The sequence below is a fragment of the Perca flavescens genome, chromosome 4 (assembly GCF_004354835.1).
Source record: "Perca flavescens isolate YP-PL-M2 chromosome 4, PFLA_1.0, whole genome shotgun sequence".
Classification (NCBI taxonomy): domain Eukaryota; kingdom Metazoa; phylum Chordata; class Actinopteri; order Perciformes; family Percidae; genus Perca; species Perca flavescens.
This window is the reverse complement of record NC_041334.1, coordinates 25,419,830-25,435,004: the sequence shown is the minus strand read 5'-3', so window position 1 is coordinate 25,435,004 and position 15,175 is coordinate 25,419,830. Positions and strand designations below refer to the sequence as shown.

Sequence of the window (15,175 nt, the reverse complement as noted above, 5' to 3'; positions counted from 1 at the left end):
CCTGAGTGTGATGGACTGCACTTCAGTTACACTTCTGGTTTGAGAAGCTTACCTTTTAAATATTGCATTGTTTAATCTAAGTAATAACGCTCATATAAACCTGTCCCTCAAAGAGAAAATATCTTTGATGTGTACTGTAGGAGGACTTTGCCACATGCTTTTTCAGTTATAAACATTTTGACTAATGTTATATAGTAGAGCAGAAATAAAGCTGATACTTTATGCATAGATATGTTTACAGGCAGAAGTATGGAGTGCATTTGTGGCTAATGTTCAAGCACTCTTACAAATAGAAAAAAAAAGCATCTGAAAGTGCTTCAGCTATGCAAAGTAATCTACTGTAAGATGTAAGTCATGACTAGCTTGGCCTTATTCCTTGCCCAGTAAGCCTTCTAGCTGTATGTAACAAATGGCACTCCCTTTGGAATGTAATTGCCTCTGCATTTTTGCACATTACATTACATTACATTACTTGAACCAATGATTAGTTAATAAACTAAAGTGCCCCTTCCACTTGTTGCATTGTTTTTCATTTTGGATGTTGAGCTTAAAGACTTTGATCTTTTTGTATATTTGTTATTTTAGGTGTTTTACAGGTTATACTGTACGGTAGTCATTGTTTACTAATAATGTTTTTTCATGTAAGAAATTGTCAATATGTGCTTGATGACATTTGATAAAAGTCAATATAATGTATTTGCATGGTTGGAATACATATATAAAAATATTGATGGTGGCGTGAACAAATAAAATAAGATGGTATGTAAGGTGATAAGACGGGCTAATAAGGTTGGTTAAAAATGTTGTACATCATGTGTAGCAAATTTTTCTCCAAGATGTTGCAGCTGTGTCCTGGGACAGAATTAATTCCTTCCCCTCTTTGGAAGAGGCTTGGTCTTTTTTCAAAAATACTTTTAGCTCAATTATGAGTAAGCATGCCCCCCTGAAAAAATTTAGAATTAAGAATCGATATAGTCCTTGGTTTTCTAATGATCTGGCTGAGATTATTCATCGTAAAAATGCCCTCTGGAGAAAGGCCCGCTCCACCCAATTTCCAGTTGACTGGTTGGCCTTCCGTCAATGCAGAAATAAAGCAACACAGGCTATCAGAAATGCCAAAATCTCTTATTTTAAAAAGAAACTCACCACATGTGGGAATGATTCTAGGGCAGGGGTCACCAACCTTTTTGAAACTGAGAGCTACTTTATGGGTATTGAGTCATACGAAGGGCTACCAGTTTGATACACTCTTCTGAAATGACAAATGTGCTCAGTTTGCCTTTAGTTATATATGATTATTAATGATTAATGACACTCATCTATGTTAATGATTTCTCACAATAATTATCAATAATGACTTAACAAGATGGGAAACAGATCATATCAATATTCAATTTTCATTTTTAGAACAGGCCTGAGGGCTACTCATGTGGTCCTTGGGGGCTACCTGGTGCCCGCGGGCACCGTGTTGGTGACCCCTGTTCTAGGGCATTCTGGAAAACAGTCAAGGTAATGGAAAATAAAGTTGTTTCCTCCAATTTACCAACTTCTATGTTATTTAATGACAATATTATCACTAAAAAGTCTCGGATGGCATCACTTTTAAACCATCACTTTATTAATGCAACACATACAGTGTCAACTTCAAATCCTAATCCAGTCTCAATGGACACTTCCGCTATAATTTCAGCCGATCTACAATTTTCCCCACTAAGTAACAGTGGTTTTTCCTTTATGCTTTTTTCCACCTCTCAAGTCCAGGATGAACTTATCAGGCTGAATACAAACAAATCTGCTGGCCTTGATGGTCTTGATCCCATGTGTTTAAAAGCAGCAGTCCGCTTTATTGCCGCTCCTGTCACAAGATTATTTAATATGTCCACACAGCTCTCTGAGTTCCCCACTGATTGGAAATCAGCCATAATTTTTCCCCTCTTCAAAGGGGGCTCTAAATCTGACCCAAATTGTTATCGTCCACTTTCTATCTTACCATGCTTTGCCAAAGTTCTTGAGAAGCTCGTCCATAAACAGCTAAATGATTTTTTGGGTAATAATCATATATTATTCGATATGCAATCTGGTTTCCGGATGGGACATGGGTGCATAACAGCCACCACTAAGGTGCTTTATGATGTAATTACAGCATTAGACAGTAAGCAGATCTGTATTGCCACCTTTATAGACCTCACTAAGGCCTTTGATTCCGTCGACCATAGGATACTTTTACATAGACTTTCCAGTATTGGTCTGTCCACCTCTGCCTGTGATTGGTTTGCAAGTTATCTCACCAACCGTGTTCAGCAATTGAAGGCTGAAACCATCATGTCAGATCCACTTACCATCTTTAGGGGTGCCTCAAGGTTCCATCTTGGGCCCAATCCTTTTTTCTATTTACATTAATGACATAGCCAGAGCTGCTGGCACCTCACGAATTCACCTTTATGCAGATGACACCATTTTGTACTCAGTTGGTTCTTCTCTCACCTCTGTAGCTTCCAATCTTAAATTAAGCTTCACCTCAATAGAACAGTTCTTTGATAATCTTCACATCTGTATTAATACTAGTAAGACAAAATGTATAATCTAGCCGAAAACCTGTTACTGAAACTCCACCTACAATCACCTGCATGAACGGTATGGCTATAGAGTATGTCGAAACATATAAATATCTAGGTATCTGGTTGGATTCATCTTTGTCATTTATTACACACATCAAGAACCTTCAAACTAAAGTTAAAGCTAGACTAGCTTTTCTTTTCCGCAATAAAGCTTCCTTTATTCATGCTACCAAATGCATCCTTGTTAAGATGACAGTATTGCCAATTTTGGACTATGGCGATACTATTTACAGAATAGCACCAAATAAAGTCCTAAAAAAACTTGATACACTCTATCATTCAGCCATCTGTTTCGCCACTAATGCACCTTTTCATACTCATCACTGTGATTTGTATAAACTGGTGGGCTGGCCCTCCCTTCATACACGGCGGCTCCATCATTGGTTTTGCTTCACATACAAGACAATCATGGGCAAGACACCTCTCTATCTGTCATGTTGCTCATAACACCCATTATACAAGATCAAGTAATTTTATTAAGTTTAGTACCCCCCCTACTTCTACTACCTTTGGACGCAATGCTTTCTGCTTTGCAGCAATACATGATTGGAACACACTACAAAATATTCTGAAACTTACGTCTGTAATCCCAATTTCCACCTTTAAGCTTAACCTACAAAACAATATAGTCGATTCCTGTTCCTGTTGATAAACATGAATCATATTTATACACATATACTTAAGCATTTTATATATTTTTTTTTTCTTTGCTGTCTATTTTTTTTAATTTTTTTATTGCTTGTTCTGTGTGTTATGCGTATGACATGTATATGTATCGTTGTGGAGTATGTTACCATTTATTTCTGTAGCCTCTTGGCCAGGTCATGTTTGTAAATGAGAAGTTGTTCTCAAACAGTTTACCTGGATAAATAAAGGTTTAAAAAAAAAAATCAAATAATCATTATCATTATAACCACATATTATCATTTTGCATTACTTTGAGTTCAGATAATCCTGCTTTCTGACCCACCTGGAGAGTAAGTAAGTAAACAGACCACGCTAGAGATGTGATTTAAAAAAAAGTATTATACAGGCTACACCTTATTTCAGTACCAAAATTTGGTTCAGCTGTGAAAATCTAATCAACATAAACAGGTCATTTTTCATGACCCACTGGTTCTAAAACTGAGATACAAATGTGTCCTGAATAAAATGAATGGTCTTCCAACTTTTAGCATTTTCTTTACACACATTAGCTCAAGGAAGCTGCCAACTATTGGCCAGAGCAGATACATACTGGTTCAGCAAACCCAGACTACAGTACCTTTTGTACTTTAGAACTAGACATATTTAACAAGGAAATAATATGGGTACTTGGTATTTAGTCCTATGAAGACTGGCTTTTGGGGCTCATTATTATAGACACTTTTGGGAACCGCTGCTATGGAATACAGGTAATTGGGGTCTAAAAAAATCAGACACCTCTATAGATGTTAGTGCATTTTATATATTATATTTTATAACAGCCAATCCCTTACCTATTGTCAGTGGAGCAGTTTGATTCTCTAGTAATGTTATAGGTGCCTCTAATTTTAACAAATAATACTAGTGTTTTAAATAATAATACTTGTGCAAAGATACAGACCTGATTGCTTTAGGGTAAATGTGAGTTTCCCCTTTAACATGGTGGAAATTAGGACCCAGGGAATACTGGGCTTTGGAAGGGGGACAGTGGAGTGTGTGTCTATTTGAAAAAAGAAAAAAACAACAATCACATACAATACAATGTGTGACAGTCACTGCCATACACAGCACAGGACAGGAATGAGAGTGTTACTGGATGAGGGGTGAGGAGAGAGAGGAAGCATCATTTACTAGCAAAATTCATCATGGAATCAGTGATCTACGTCTTTACATATGTGACAAGTCTGGACCTCTGAAGCCTCTCTACAGAAAAAGTAAACCTCAGACACGGAGTTAACTGGACTTGAAGACATGGATTTTTAGTTGGAGGACTGAGTATTTTTCTTTTTGGAAAAAATAAATACAAATAAAGCTGCTTTTGGCCTACTGTATCTAAACATATGGGATTTCAAAAGGAGCTTTGTCAAATCAAACACCTGGTTAACCTGTTTGGTCTGAACTGTACCACACAAACACAGAGTGGATCATGGGTAAGTCATTGTATGCATCATCAGTGTTGATTTTTTATGCTGGATGTGTTAATCTAGAAAGAATTTACTTTCAATCAACAGTGGATCAATAGGTAAAGGTATTGATAGCAGCACACTGTTGCCTAATCCAGATAGATGGATGGCAGGATATATATATATATATATATATATATATATATATATATATATATATATAAATATATATATTTATAGATGGATATATTTTGGATAAAAAAAACTTTTTGGATAAAAACTATTTATTGATTTAATTTCATCAATTTATTTCCAGGACGTGTAAAATGGTAAAAAATATTTCTCTGGAAACTGCATGAACAGTGTGTTCAGAGCTTTTAAAGATGTATGCAGATGAAAGCTTTAATTGTCTTTTAACTTGTCAGTACTCAGAAAGGACGGACTTGCATTTCTCCAATATTAACGGATTTATAACATCATGATTCTATTTTCACATACGTCCAACAAAAACTCACGTGCACATAAGCTCTAGTTTACTAAAAGCTGTCCATTGGTTGTATATGATACCATCTGGTATAGGCCTATCACATCTTTCCTTTTTAATGGATATTAAAATAGAATTGATGTTATGTCAAACAAACAAACATATTGGACTGCAGTTAGACCTAAAACAACTGGTAGCAAACAGCTCTGACTACTGAGGTGTGTCATTACTTATTGTCCTCACAACTCTTATCGTCAGTGTAGAATGGCCCTCAGGGGGGCTAATACTGATTTCATGTACAGTAAACAAGGCTATTGCTGTATTTTACTATAAACGGTTTTTACATGTGTTTACATTTAAAACATGTGGGCAACTGTTTACATATTTTCAATCAGAAATCAGCTGAAATTTGATAACAATACATTTTCCAATTAATTAACATTAACATTAATAATTAACATGATATTAAATAATCAGACCATGTCCTGCATTAGCAGTCAACTATATTAAGCTATTACTACATTTTATATGGACTTTTTTTAACAATGTTTTATTAATTTTCAATCAATTACAATTACACCCCCAATTTGCCTTTCAATATATGTCTCTTCATGGACATAGATTGCACCATTTTCTTGATCCAAGCACCAATTGTAGGTGCCTCCATTTTCTTCCAGATGAGAGCTATAGTCCTTTTTTTATATTCTTGGGGTTTCAGATTCAGATTTGTTGGCTACAGGTGCGGCAAAATCAGCTTTGGGTCAAGTGGAATGTTCACAGACAAGATAAACATAGTTTTATTGATCACCTCCAGAATGTTTTAATTTTGTCACACTCCCAGACACAGTGCATAAATGTCCATATAGCCTCATTGCATTTAAAACAAAGGTCTGTTATATTAATGTTGTATTTATGTTCATTATTACTTCATAGTTTGTTGGTGATATAGATTCTAAATGAGGTGTTATTTTGATGCCCTAATATGTAAAATTTAATGAGAGCTTGAAAGTTAATAAATATTGGTTTATATATTTCATTTCCGTTAAGCAGCATTAGTGATGATTTTGAAGCATTTACTTTATATCCGGAGGTACTACCAAACAGGCTAATTAGATTTAACAGTACTGTTATGGATGTGTTTAATAGTTTTAAGATACAATTACGTCGTCAGCAAAAAGAGCTATTCTATGATCTTTGTTGCCAATTGTAATCCCCTGTATTTGCCTACTAGATCTAATGGCTATTGCTAGTGGTTCAATAACTAGTATGAACAGAAGAAGTGATAGAGGTGAACCTTGCTGGCAAACTCTTGTAATATTGAAGGGCTGAAACACCACTTTATTTGTCAGTACATCAGCTATAGTGTTGAGATGTAATAGTTTGATCCAGTTAAGGAACTTATTTCCAAAACCAAATCAAGCTATAACGTCAAAGATATAACTCTACTTAACCGTATCGAAGAGCCGTGTCTGTTTCTTCTTTTTGACAGTACATTGAGAACTCGTCTTACGAGGATTTTTGTACCAGTGTTTATTAAACTCATAGGTTGCATATTTTCACATTTAGTGTTAGGTTTTCCTGGTTTTGGAAGCAGGATGATTAAGGCCTCTCTCATCGAGGCTGAGAGGTAGCCATTGTTATAGGATTCTAGATACAGCTCATAACACGGAGTTGACAATTTATCTTTAAAGTATTTACAAGTCAATTGGGAGGCCATCTGGCCCTGCTGCTTTGCCTTTATTGCACCTATAGCTTATAATATCTCAACCATGCTTAATTGTTTATCCAGTCCTTTTTTTACTTTCCTCAGAGATTTGGGGGATATTGAGTTTGTTTAAAAATTCAGTCTGGACATCCGCATTAGTAATATACTGTGATTTGTAGAGATTTTCATAAACATTTTTAACAGCTGTATTAATTTCCAGCGGGTCAACAATAGTATTTACATTTGCAAAAAATGATATTGCTCTTTCGGTTTCCTGTTGTTCACTCTACCGACATTGTTTTTTAAATGGATAGATAAATGCACCGAAAATGTCTAAACTGCCTTACAATTGTTTATAAATAACTATTTTTTGTCTTCTCAACACAGGACATCCACTTATGAAGACATCCAAGATACAAATGGAGGTTGTGAATGAATAATGGCAGACAAGACTAGTCCCATGTTAGCCTCTGTGCCAAATCACTCAGTGACCAATGTCACCACTGCCCTATGGGAGCCCAATCCTACGGTTCCTGCCAATGTGGGTGTTGTTACAAGCTCCCAGTCACAGATCAAAGACCTTTTTGGGTTGTTCTGCATGGTGACCCTTAACCTCATTGCTTTGTTGGCCAATACTGGTGTGATGGTGGCCATTGCCCGTGCTCCTCACCTGAAAAGGTTCGCTTTTGTGTGTCACCTTTGTGCAGTGGACCTGTTGTGTGCCATCCTTCTCATGCCTTTGGGTATAATATCCAGCTCAGCGTTCTTTGGAACTGTGGTGTTTACTGTTCTGGAGTGTCAGGTTTACATCTTTCTCAATGTTTTCCTCATCTGTCTCTCCATTCTCACCATTACAGCCATCAGTGTGGAGCGTTACTTCTATATCGTACACCCAATGCGTTATGAAGTCAAGATGACCATCAACCTCGCTATTGGTGTCATGCTAATAATCTGGGTTAAGTCAGTCCTCTTAGCTTTGGTCACACTGTTTGGATGGCCAGCTTATGGACATCAGAGCTCTATTGCTGCAGCTCACTGCTCTCTCCACGCGAGCCACAGTCGTCTAAGAAGTGTATTTGCTGTGCTATTCAGTGTGGTTTGTTTCCTAGTTCCTACAGTGGTTATCTTTGCTGTTTACTCTGCCGTGTACAAGGTAGCACGCACTGCAGCCCTGCAGCAAATCCCTGCTGTGCCAACTTGGGCAAACGCAAGTCCTGCTAAGGATCGCTCAGATTCCATCAACAGCCAGACCACCATGATCACTACCACTCGTACTCTGCCCCAAAGACTATCTCCAGAGAGGGCATTCAGTGGAGGAAAGGCTGCCCTTACTTTGGTATTCATTGTAGGTCAGTTCTTTGTTTGTTGGTTGCCCTACTTCATCTTCCACCTGCAAATGTCTCTGACTGGTTCCATGCACAGCCCCGGGGACTTAGAGGAGGCAGTCACTTGGCTGGCCTACTCCTCCTTTGCCGTTAACCCATTCTTCTACGGCCTGTTGAACAGGCAGATCAGAGAAGAGCTGGTAAAGTTTCGGCGCTGCTGTTTAACCCAGCCGGCGGAGTTTGGAACATCCAGCCACGAGGGCTCCTTTCAGGAGAACTTCCTCCAGTTCATCCAGAGAACCAGTAGCACAGCTGAAACCACATCCAGCTGTGCCAACTCCCGTCCCAGAAACACTATGGACCAGGGGATAAAAATCCCTGGACAAATACCTGAGGAGCACACTTAGACATTGACCAACATGAGTTATGGGCCATGGTGCTAATATAAAAGCCAGATCAGTTTTTTTTGTGGGCAAGGCATTTTCTTAACGGATCTCATTTTAAGTATATCCTAAAACTATACTTACATGCCGATATGTACATTGAAATGATTATTGGTCACTGTATGGACAGGAGGAAACATTACAGCAACCAATAATCCTTTCAATGCACATATGGACAATTCAGTATTGTTTTAAGATAGACTTCAACAAATGTGATCCTGTCCTTAAAATACGTGTCATTTTAGGTCCAGGTGCTATGGTTGGCATAGAATATAGTGATACTTGTTTTGCAAATGTTATATATGCAAATATTATATTACAATTGGCCTGATTTCAATAATTTTTGTTGAAAATGTTTTATCTTTATAAATATGAAAATCTGGAGTGTAAAAACAAGGTCATAATTGGATGAATATTTAAATGTTTTATTGTATTTAATTAGGAGCAATTTGCATTCCATATAAACACGAGTTGGTTCCACTGTATCCTTTTTTTTAATGTCGATAATATGTATATTCAAATGTTGGTGGAGTCTGTTGAATTTAGTAAAAGTATTGGATGTAAATGTTGCCAAGCAATGGTATAACTAACACTGTGGCCTTTGTAGTATGACAACCTCTCATGAATCTGACGGACAATACCCCAGAGTTCCTGTGTGCAACAGATATGCTGATAGATGGCAAATGTCATCTGCCTCTGTTGTCATGGAAATTGAGTGAGCCTGTGAATGACATAGCAATGAGCACCTTTAGGCTGGATGTATGCTTTAGCTTTAAATCCCAGCTGCAGTCTACTACTTCTGGCTCGTGTCTGCTTTTCACATGCAGACTGATTACATGAGGCCTACAAATTCAGATAGAGGCTCATTAAATGTGGATAGAGGCTGAAGGTAAGGTAGCACAAATCCTTGTGAATATGGACTGCTGTACTGTAATAGTGACATGGGTATGGTGAAGCAGGAGATAGTGAATTTACATTGGAAATCACTACTGGACATTGATAATGCTCTGAGAGTGGTAACAAAGTGCTGTTTTATGGCCTCTGCTGTTTGTATTAGTCTTTTACAAACAGCAGTCATGCCAAATAAGAAAAAATAGTGTGGTTAAAGCAAATAACGGCAAACACCATTTTGCAGGTTGTCACTTACTGGAATATACACCACTCTTACAGACCTACTGCGCTTGTGTACTTAATACTTTGAGGTAAATACTGCAATAGCTTTCTTACCAAGAGGATATGTGTACATAAACACTCACAGACAGCACAGGAACATGCTGTGAGACATTTTGTATCAATACATTTGTACTATGTGTCCATTTCTGTCTTTGTCTTCTCTCTTGTAATTTTCTCCTCATAAATGTCTAGCCATTAAACAATGAGACCAGCAGGGCACATTTTACATTATTTATTCAGTATCTCAGAATTCAGTCCTTGACTGCTGCTGACAACATAAGGTAAAGAAATCTACAATGTGCTTCCTGAAATTTGGATTTCATGGACCCTCGTGATTATACAAAGATAAACAAGGTTAGAACAAAACATCAACTGGATCTAGATACAGCATTTGTTAAACCAAACATCAAAGAATCCAAATTAGGACACAATCTGGGCGGCCATCAGATCTCTTCTTGTGACCTGTCTGAAGGACTTTTGAATCACTATCCATCCCATTGCTATTCACGACATTCAGAGCTCTGCATTTTCAACCAAGGTCAGAAATTATTGTTTAACTACAACAGATTATAGACATGAGCATGTTCTTCCAGAAACATCTGGTATGACAGGTTTGACTGCCGGAGCTCAGCACTTTGATTTATCTTAGAAAAATATCATCAAGTTGCAAGTAGAAAATTGTGTTTTGTTTTTGTCTTGTATCATTTTTCAATGGTGCCTGTTACTTTCAAGAAGAGATTTGCCCATATGGACATCCTTTACACTGTCTCAGGATCAAAATTAAATCCAGATGTCTAGGACCTGAGTGTGGATTATACACGGTACGGATCACAGAAGACAGCAGGGGCAAAGATCTCCCACAGAGCCAGATATGTCTGTAGAGGGTTGTTAGACAACAATTGTAATCTCAACAGGCGGACTAACGGCAAAGGAAAGAGCATTCACTCCGAAGTCCAAGACAAGCCTAAACTGATGAACACAGACAAGATTTGGCAGCACACACATTTTGATGTATCTTACAGTTGGCCAGAAAATAAAAATGGAGTCATCCAAAAATCCAGTCAGTAAAAGCCTGCTTGTTGGAAGTGTAATCAGGAAAGAGCCACAGAGATAAGAAAAAGGGGAAACTGACTGTCCTCAGTCTTATTAACAAGCTTATTGATAATGAAAATTACCACTGTCCACTTCATCTGGACCTGTGACCTAAAGACTCAGGATAGGTTCCAAGACATCCATGATGGGTGTTTGAAATACGTACTGTGGCTTACCATCCAACCAGGAATTATGACAATTATGGCATGCACACAGAATACAGGTTTAACTGTATTACGCCGGCCTCACATTATTTGTGACATTTGGAGCCTAACAATATATTATGGAATACCACAGCACTTTTCATTGTGGCAAATAAAGCTTCACCATCAATACTATCAGTTTAATTTAAGCTGTCACAGTAGTAGGAATGGTATTACCATAAAAAGGTTGTTTTATTTCACCAAACCACCAGTACAAACACTACAACCCAGTGCGTACATTTCAATCAGGAGAGACCTCATTTTGAGTGAACAATTATTTATTGACGTGTGCACAATCAAATGATAAATGATAAATCTTTAGCGATTAGACCCCATCGCGACATCATCGAATTCCATCGTGACATCATCATATTTAAAAGGGGTCGAGAAGCTGTCAGTATGTAGGATACCCCCCTGATGGAGTCCAGACACTGGTGGCGATGTGATGAATGAAGAGGATGCTGAGATCTGGATGAAGGAGAAGAGGAGTGAGCTCTGTTGAGCTCAGACCTGGGAGATGGAAATTATGAACTGGAGGTGAACGGGGTGGAGGAGGGTCGCAACAAGATGTATACTAAACCAGTATCAATCACAACACAATATCGAGGGCTCTTCATCGCCTTGGTTTCCACACACACACACACACACACAGAGCATTAATCATCAGCTAATCAGACCACTCTACCGCTGCTGTGTTTGTGAACCAAGTACTTTGATACTATTATGGAAGCGCTGAAAGAAAATGAGTTATTTGACCATGTGTGAGTGGAAAATGCAGCAAATGCAGCTTATTAACCATCAGTGATAACCAATCTGGATTTTCTTTATAGCTAATTTAAACATCTGTGATTATCAATGAGGATTTAAAAATATGAGCTGATTTAACCATCAGTGATAAACAATGATTTTTATTAAACTACTAAGACAAACCATGGCCAACAGAGTGCGCTATATACCAGTGAATTCTCCTCCCTCCTCTTTGGTTGGACATTTCTGACAAAAAGGCTTCTAGGAATATTCAACAAACAGTGAGATATGTGTTGACTGCTAAGATGTCTGGTCATGTTCTTTTCAAAATGTGAATGAACATATTGGAGTCAGATTGCTGCTGATTTGGGATTATTATCTTTTGCACATTCCATCCTCTTTTTTTTTTTCAAACACTGTACAGCTCTGTCATTATAAAAAAATCCCTATTTTACATATTATATATTTTTCATTTTACATTATGGTTCTGGACTTTGGCAGTATTTGTTTATATTAAAATTTTTCTTTCTGTAATATGTTTATTGTTATGCACCAAATACCAAGGCAAATTCCTTGAATTGTGAAAACCTATTTAGAAATAAACCTGATTCTTCCTTAGTGTTTAAGCATATTTCAGGTTATTGTTTACATTTTTCCTACTGTTTTGGGTTTCTCTCACGGCTCTTATAGTGTCGTTTTTGCAGGCAGCTGTTTTCAAGTAAAAAGCACTAAAAACTCACTGTACACCTGCTCAGCACCATATGACACACAAAGTTAGCTTTCTATTGAAGATAGTGGAGCATTTAGCAGTTTCAAACCCAGATATTTCACTCAGGATTTGGTGAAGAGCAAAACAGAGCTAAAAGGAGAGTGGGTATTGCATTTATATTCATTAGGTGGACAGAAACACAATGAATGCTAATGCTAATGTAGCTCTGTATCTGCTGGATGTGTAAATGATAATACTTTATGTAAGTGATCTGTCCAAATGATTATGGGACCAAAAAACCGTTAACACTGATTAAAATATTTATCATATTCCTAAAAACCTTTAATGACCTAAATGTATGAAGTGCAGATAACTCTTTGTTCTTAATTGATCAGCTCTGCCTTCATGCTGAGAGGACTGCATAATCACGACATTGCCAAAGTAACCCCCTAATCGTGTTCAAGTCTTCAATATTTAAGGAGGACATGAAGGCTGATTAGCGAGGACCATAGGCCATTTCTCATGCAGGTCTAAATTAGACTTTCCATGTAGTGTGTCATATGGAAAATATCACTAAAGACTTTAAAAGCCAATAAAGGCATTCCTCAACAAGGAGCAAGGCAGTCAGAAGTCCACTATGTTCCACCTGGGTGTCAGCGACAAACAGTTAAAGTGGTAAGTCATCCTTCTGCTACGCCCTGCTCAGCCTCCATATTTCCAATGACATGTCCACAGTGGCCAACAGATCCGAGACACAGCTCAACTAAGTGGAAATGGAGGACCAGAGATTAAAAGACAAGAGACCAGCAGTTGAATTTATGGAAGTCAAAGTGGACATACAATCTGAAGATCTGAATTCCAAACACAGTGAGACAAGGCTTCTGATTCACGACAGGGATCCCAAAAGAGTCAACAAGAGTCTTAAGGTAAAGAATGTGCACCGCCACAGGGGTTTAATCAAACAAACACACACAGCATAGGCCACAAGCTGTGGTATTTCTGTCTAGAGAAACAAAGAACTTGACAGGTCAGTAAAATAAACAAACCCATTGTATTTTGTAGATTTTTGATTAAATTGATGGGTCATGATGAGGATGATAAATGGAATACGGAAAGAAAAGCTTTTGGTAACAGTAAGTAAAAAAATTGACCTAGTCCAATGGCTTTCATTTTTGTTCTCAGGTTATATAAGACTTAATGTGGTGAATATCAACATGCTGCATAATCACCACCTCAAGTGGATATGATCATACACACAATTCCATTTTTTGCCCCATGGCTATAAGATCACTGCAAGTACAAGTGATGAAAAAATGTGTGCAATTAAAATGGCTTAGTGCAATACATTTGCAAGCATTACCCATCAGTCTGCATGGTAAGATTTAGCCGCCATGCCTACATATCTAAACCCAAGCCCCCAGTTCTCAGTTTTATATGTTGCACGCTTGAGAAAGATTGTCCCTAGAAATCACTCACATTGTCTCTGTGTGTCTTGAGGTCACGTTTGAGGATGTGATTGCAGAGCCTCCCTCGGTGCGGAGCTTTGATAAAGTGTGGTTGTGGAGTCACGCCCTGTTTGAGGTGTCCAGACTGTGGATCTACCGCCTCATCTCCCTTCTTCTGGCAGTGCCGGTCTCACTGGCAGCAGGGATCCTCTTCGCTGTGCTCAGCTGCCTTCACATCTGGTAGGACTGTTGTCACACTGGGATGAGATAGACTTATAGGCATGGGTGAACTGGTAAATGCTTTTCTGGTAAATAAGGATCATTTACTAGGTAGATGATGACAAATGGTAACTCTACCTTCACCCTTCTACAGTTTTTTTCCCCCAAGTGGAAACCCTTTTTAGGAGTGTAGAATGATTTCTATGTTTTATCAGTAAAATGAGCTCATGTGTTGTCCACACTGTATCTCTCCAGGTTAATCATGCCCTGCGTGCAGCTGCTTCTCATCAACATGCACTGGGTTCAGACTGTGTGGGGCAGCATACTGAACATTCTCATCAGCCCCTTCTTTACCAGTATTGGAAAGTGCTGTGGGCGAATCACCATCCATCTGGCAAAAGATGAAGACAGATAAAAACAATAAAGTATATAAGTAAATGTTTGGTTAAAACATAGAAAAAGCAAGTTGCATACTAATTCCATACAGGTAAATTACAGGTACAGGTAAATTATATTCTGCATCATAATTGTGTGTGATTATTTTGTATTATTGCTCAATTAGTCCCTTTTGTGATGATGTTGATGCATACAGCTAACTCTAAGCCAGGGCCGGAACAAGCATGTGTTGATAGAATATGAGGGGTAAATGGTACTAAAACTATCTAATGCGCTACAGAGAAAAATAGAAAGCAAATATGTACAGTATAAAACATTGCAATTAAATCACAAAAGTATCTACTGTACCTATAAACCCAGAGATTCTGGCGTGTAAAGCAAAACAGACCAACAAGCATTGAAAACAACATGTAAGAAAGGCTAATTTATCGCATTAATAATATTAATATGGATGTCATAGCATCGTAGTTGAATGAAATCACATTAATTAATTTCAATAAATGATTTGTCTTTCTTTGATTGTAATATT

The 15,175-nt window shown here is 37.8% G+C and overlaps 3 protein-coding genes across 3 annotated transcripts in view; all 3 read left to right on the top strand.

Annotated features, from left to right (window-relative positions):
• The window catches only part of parp3 (poly (ADP-ribose) polymerase family, member 3), a 5,550-nt gene extending 5,037 nt beyond the window's left edge, over window positions 1–513 (top strand). The window contains exon 12 of the mRNA XM_028575960.1: window positions 1–513. This exon is cut by the window's left edge and continues 377 nt beyond it. The gene's annotated coding sequence lies outside the window, so the exon portion shown is untranslated.
• A 6,820-nt stretch (window positions 514–7,333) lies between these two features.
• On the top strand, window positions 7,334–8,626 carry gpr61l (G protein-coupled receptor 61-like). The gene has a single exon (XM_028575068.1). It carries the CDS (start codon window positions 7,334–7,336, stop codon window positions 8,624–8,626), a length of 1,293 nt encoding a protein of 430 aa, XP_028430869.1.
• Window positions 8,627–13,359: 4,733 nt separating this feature from the next.
• Window positions 13,360–14,665, top strand: LOC114553726 (caveolin-2). The gene is made up of 3 exons (XM_028575067.1): window positions 13,360–13,512; window positions 14,084–14,271; window positions 14,506–14,665. Exons 1-3 carry the CDS (start codon window positions 13,360–13,362, stop codon window positions 14,663–14,665), a joined length of 501 nt encoding a protein of 166 aa, XP_028430868.1.
• Window positions 14,666–15,175: the final 510 nt, after the last annotated feature.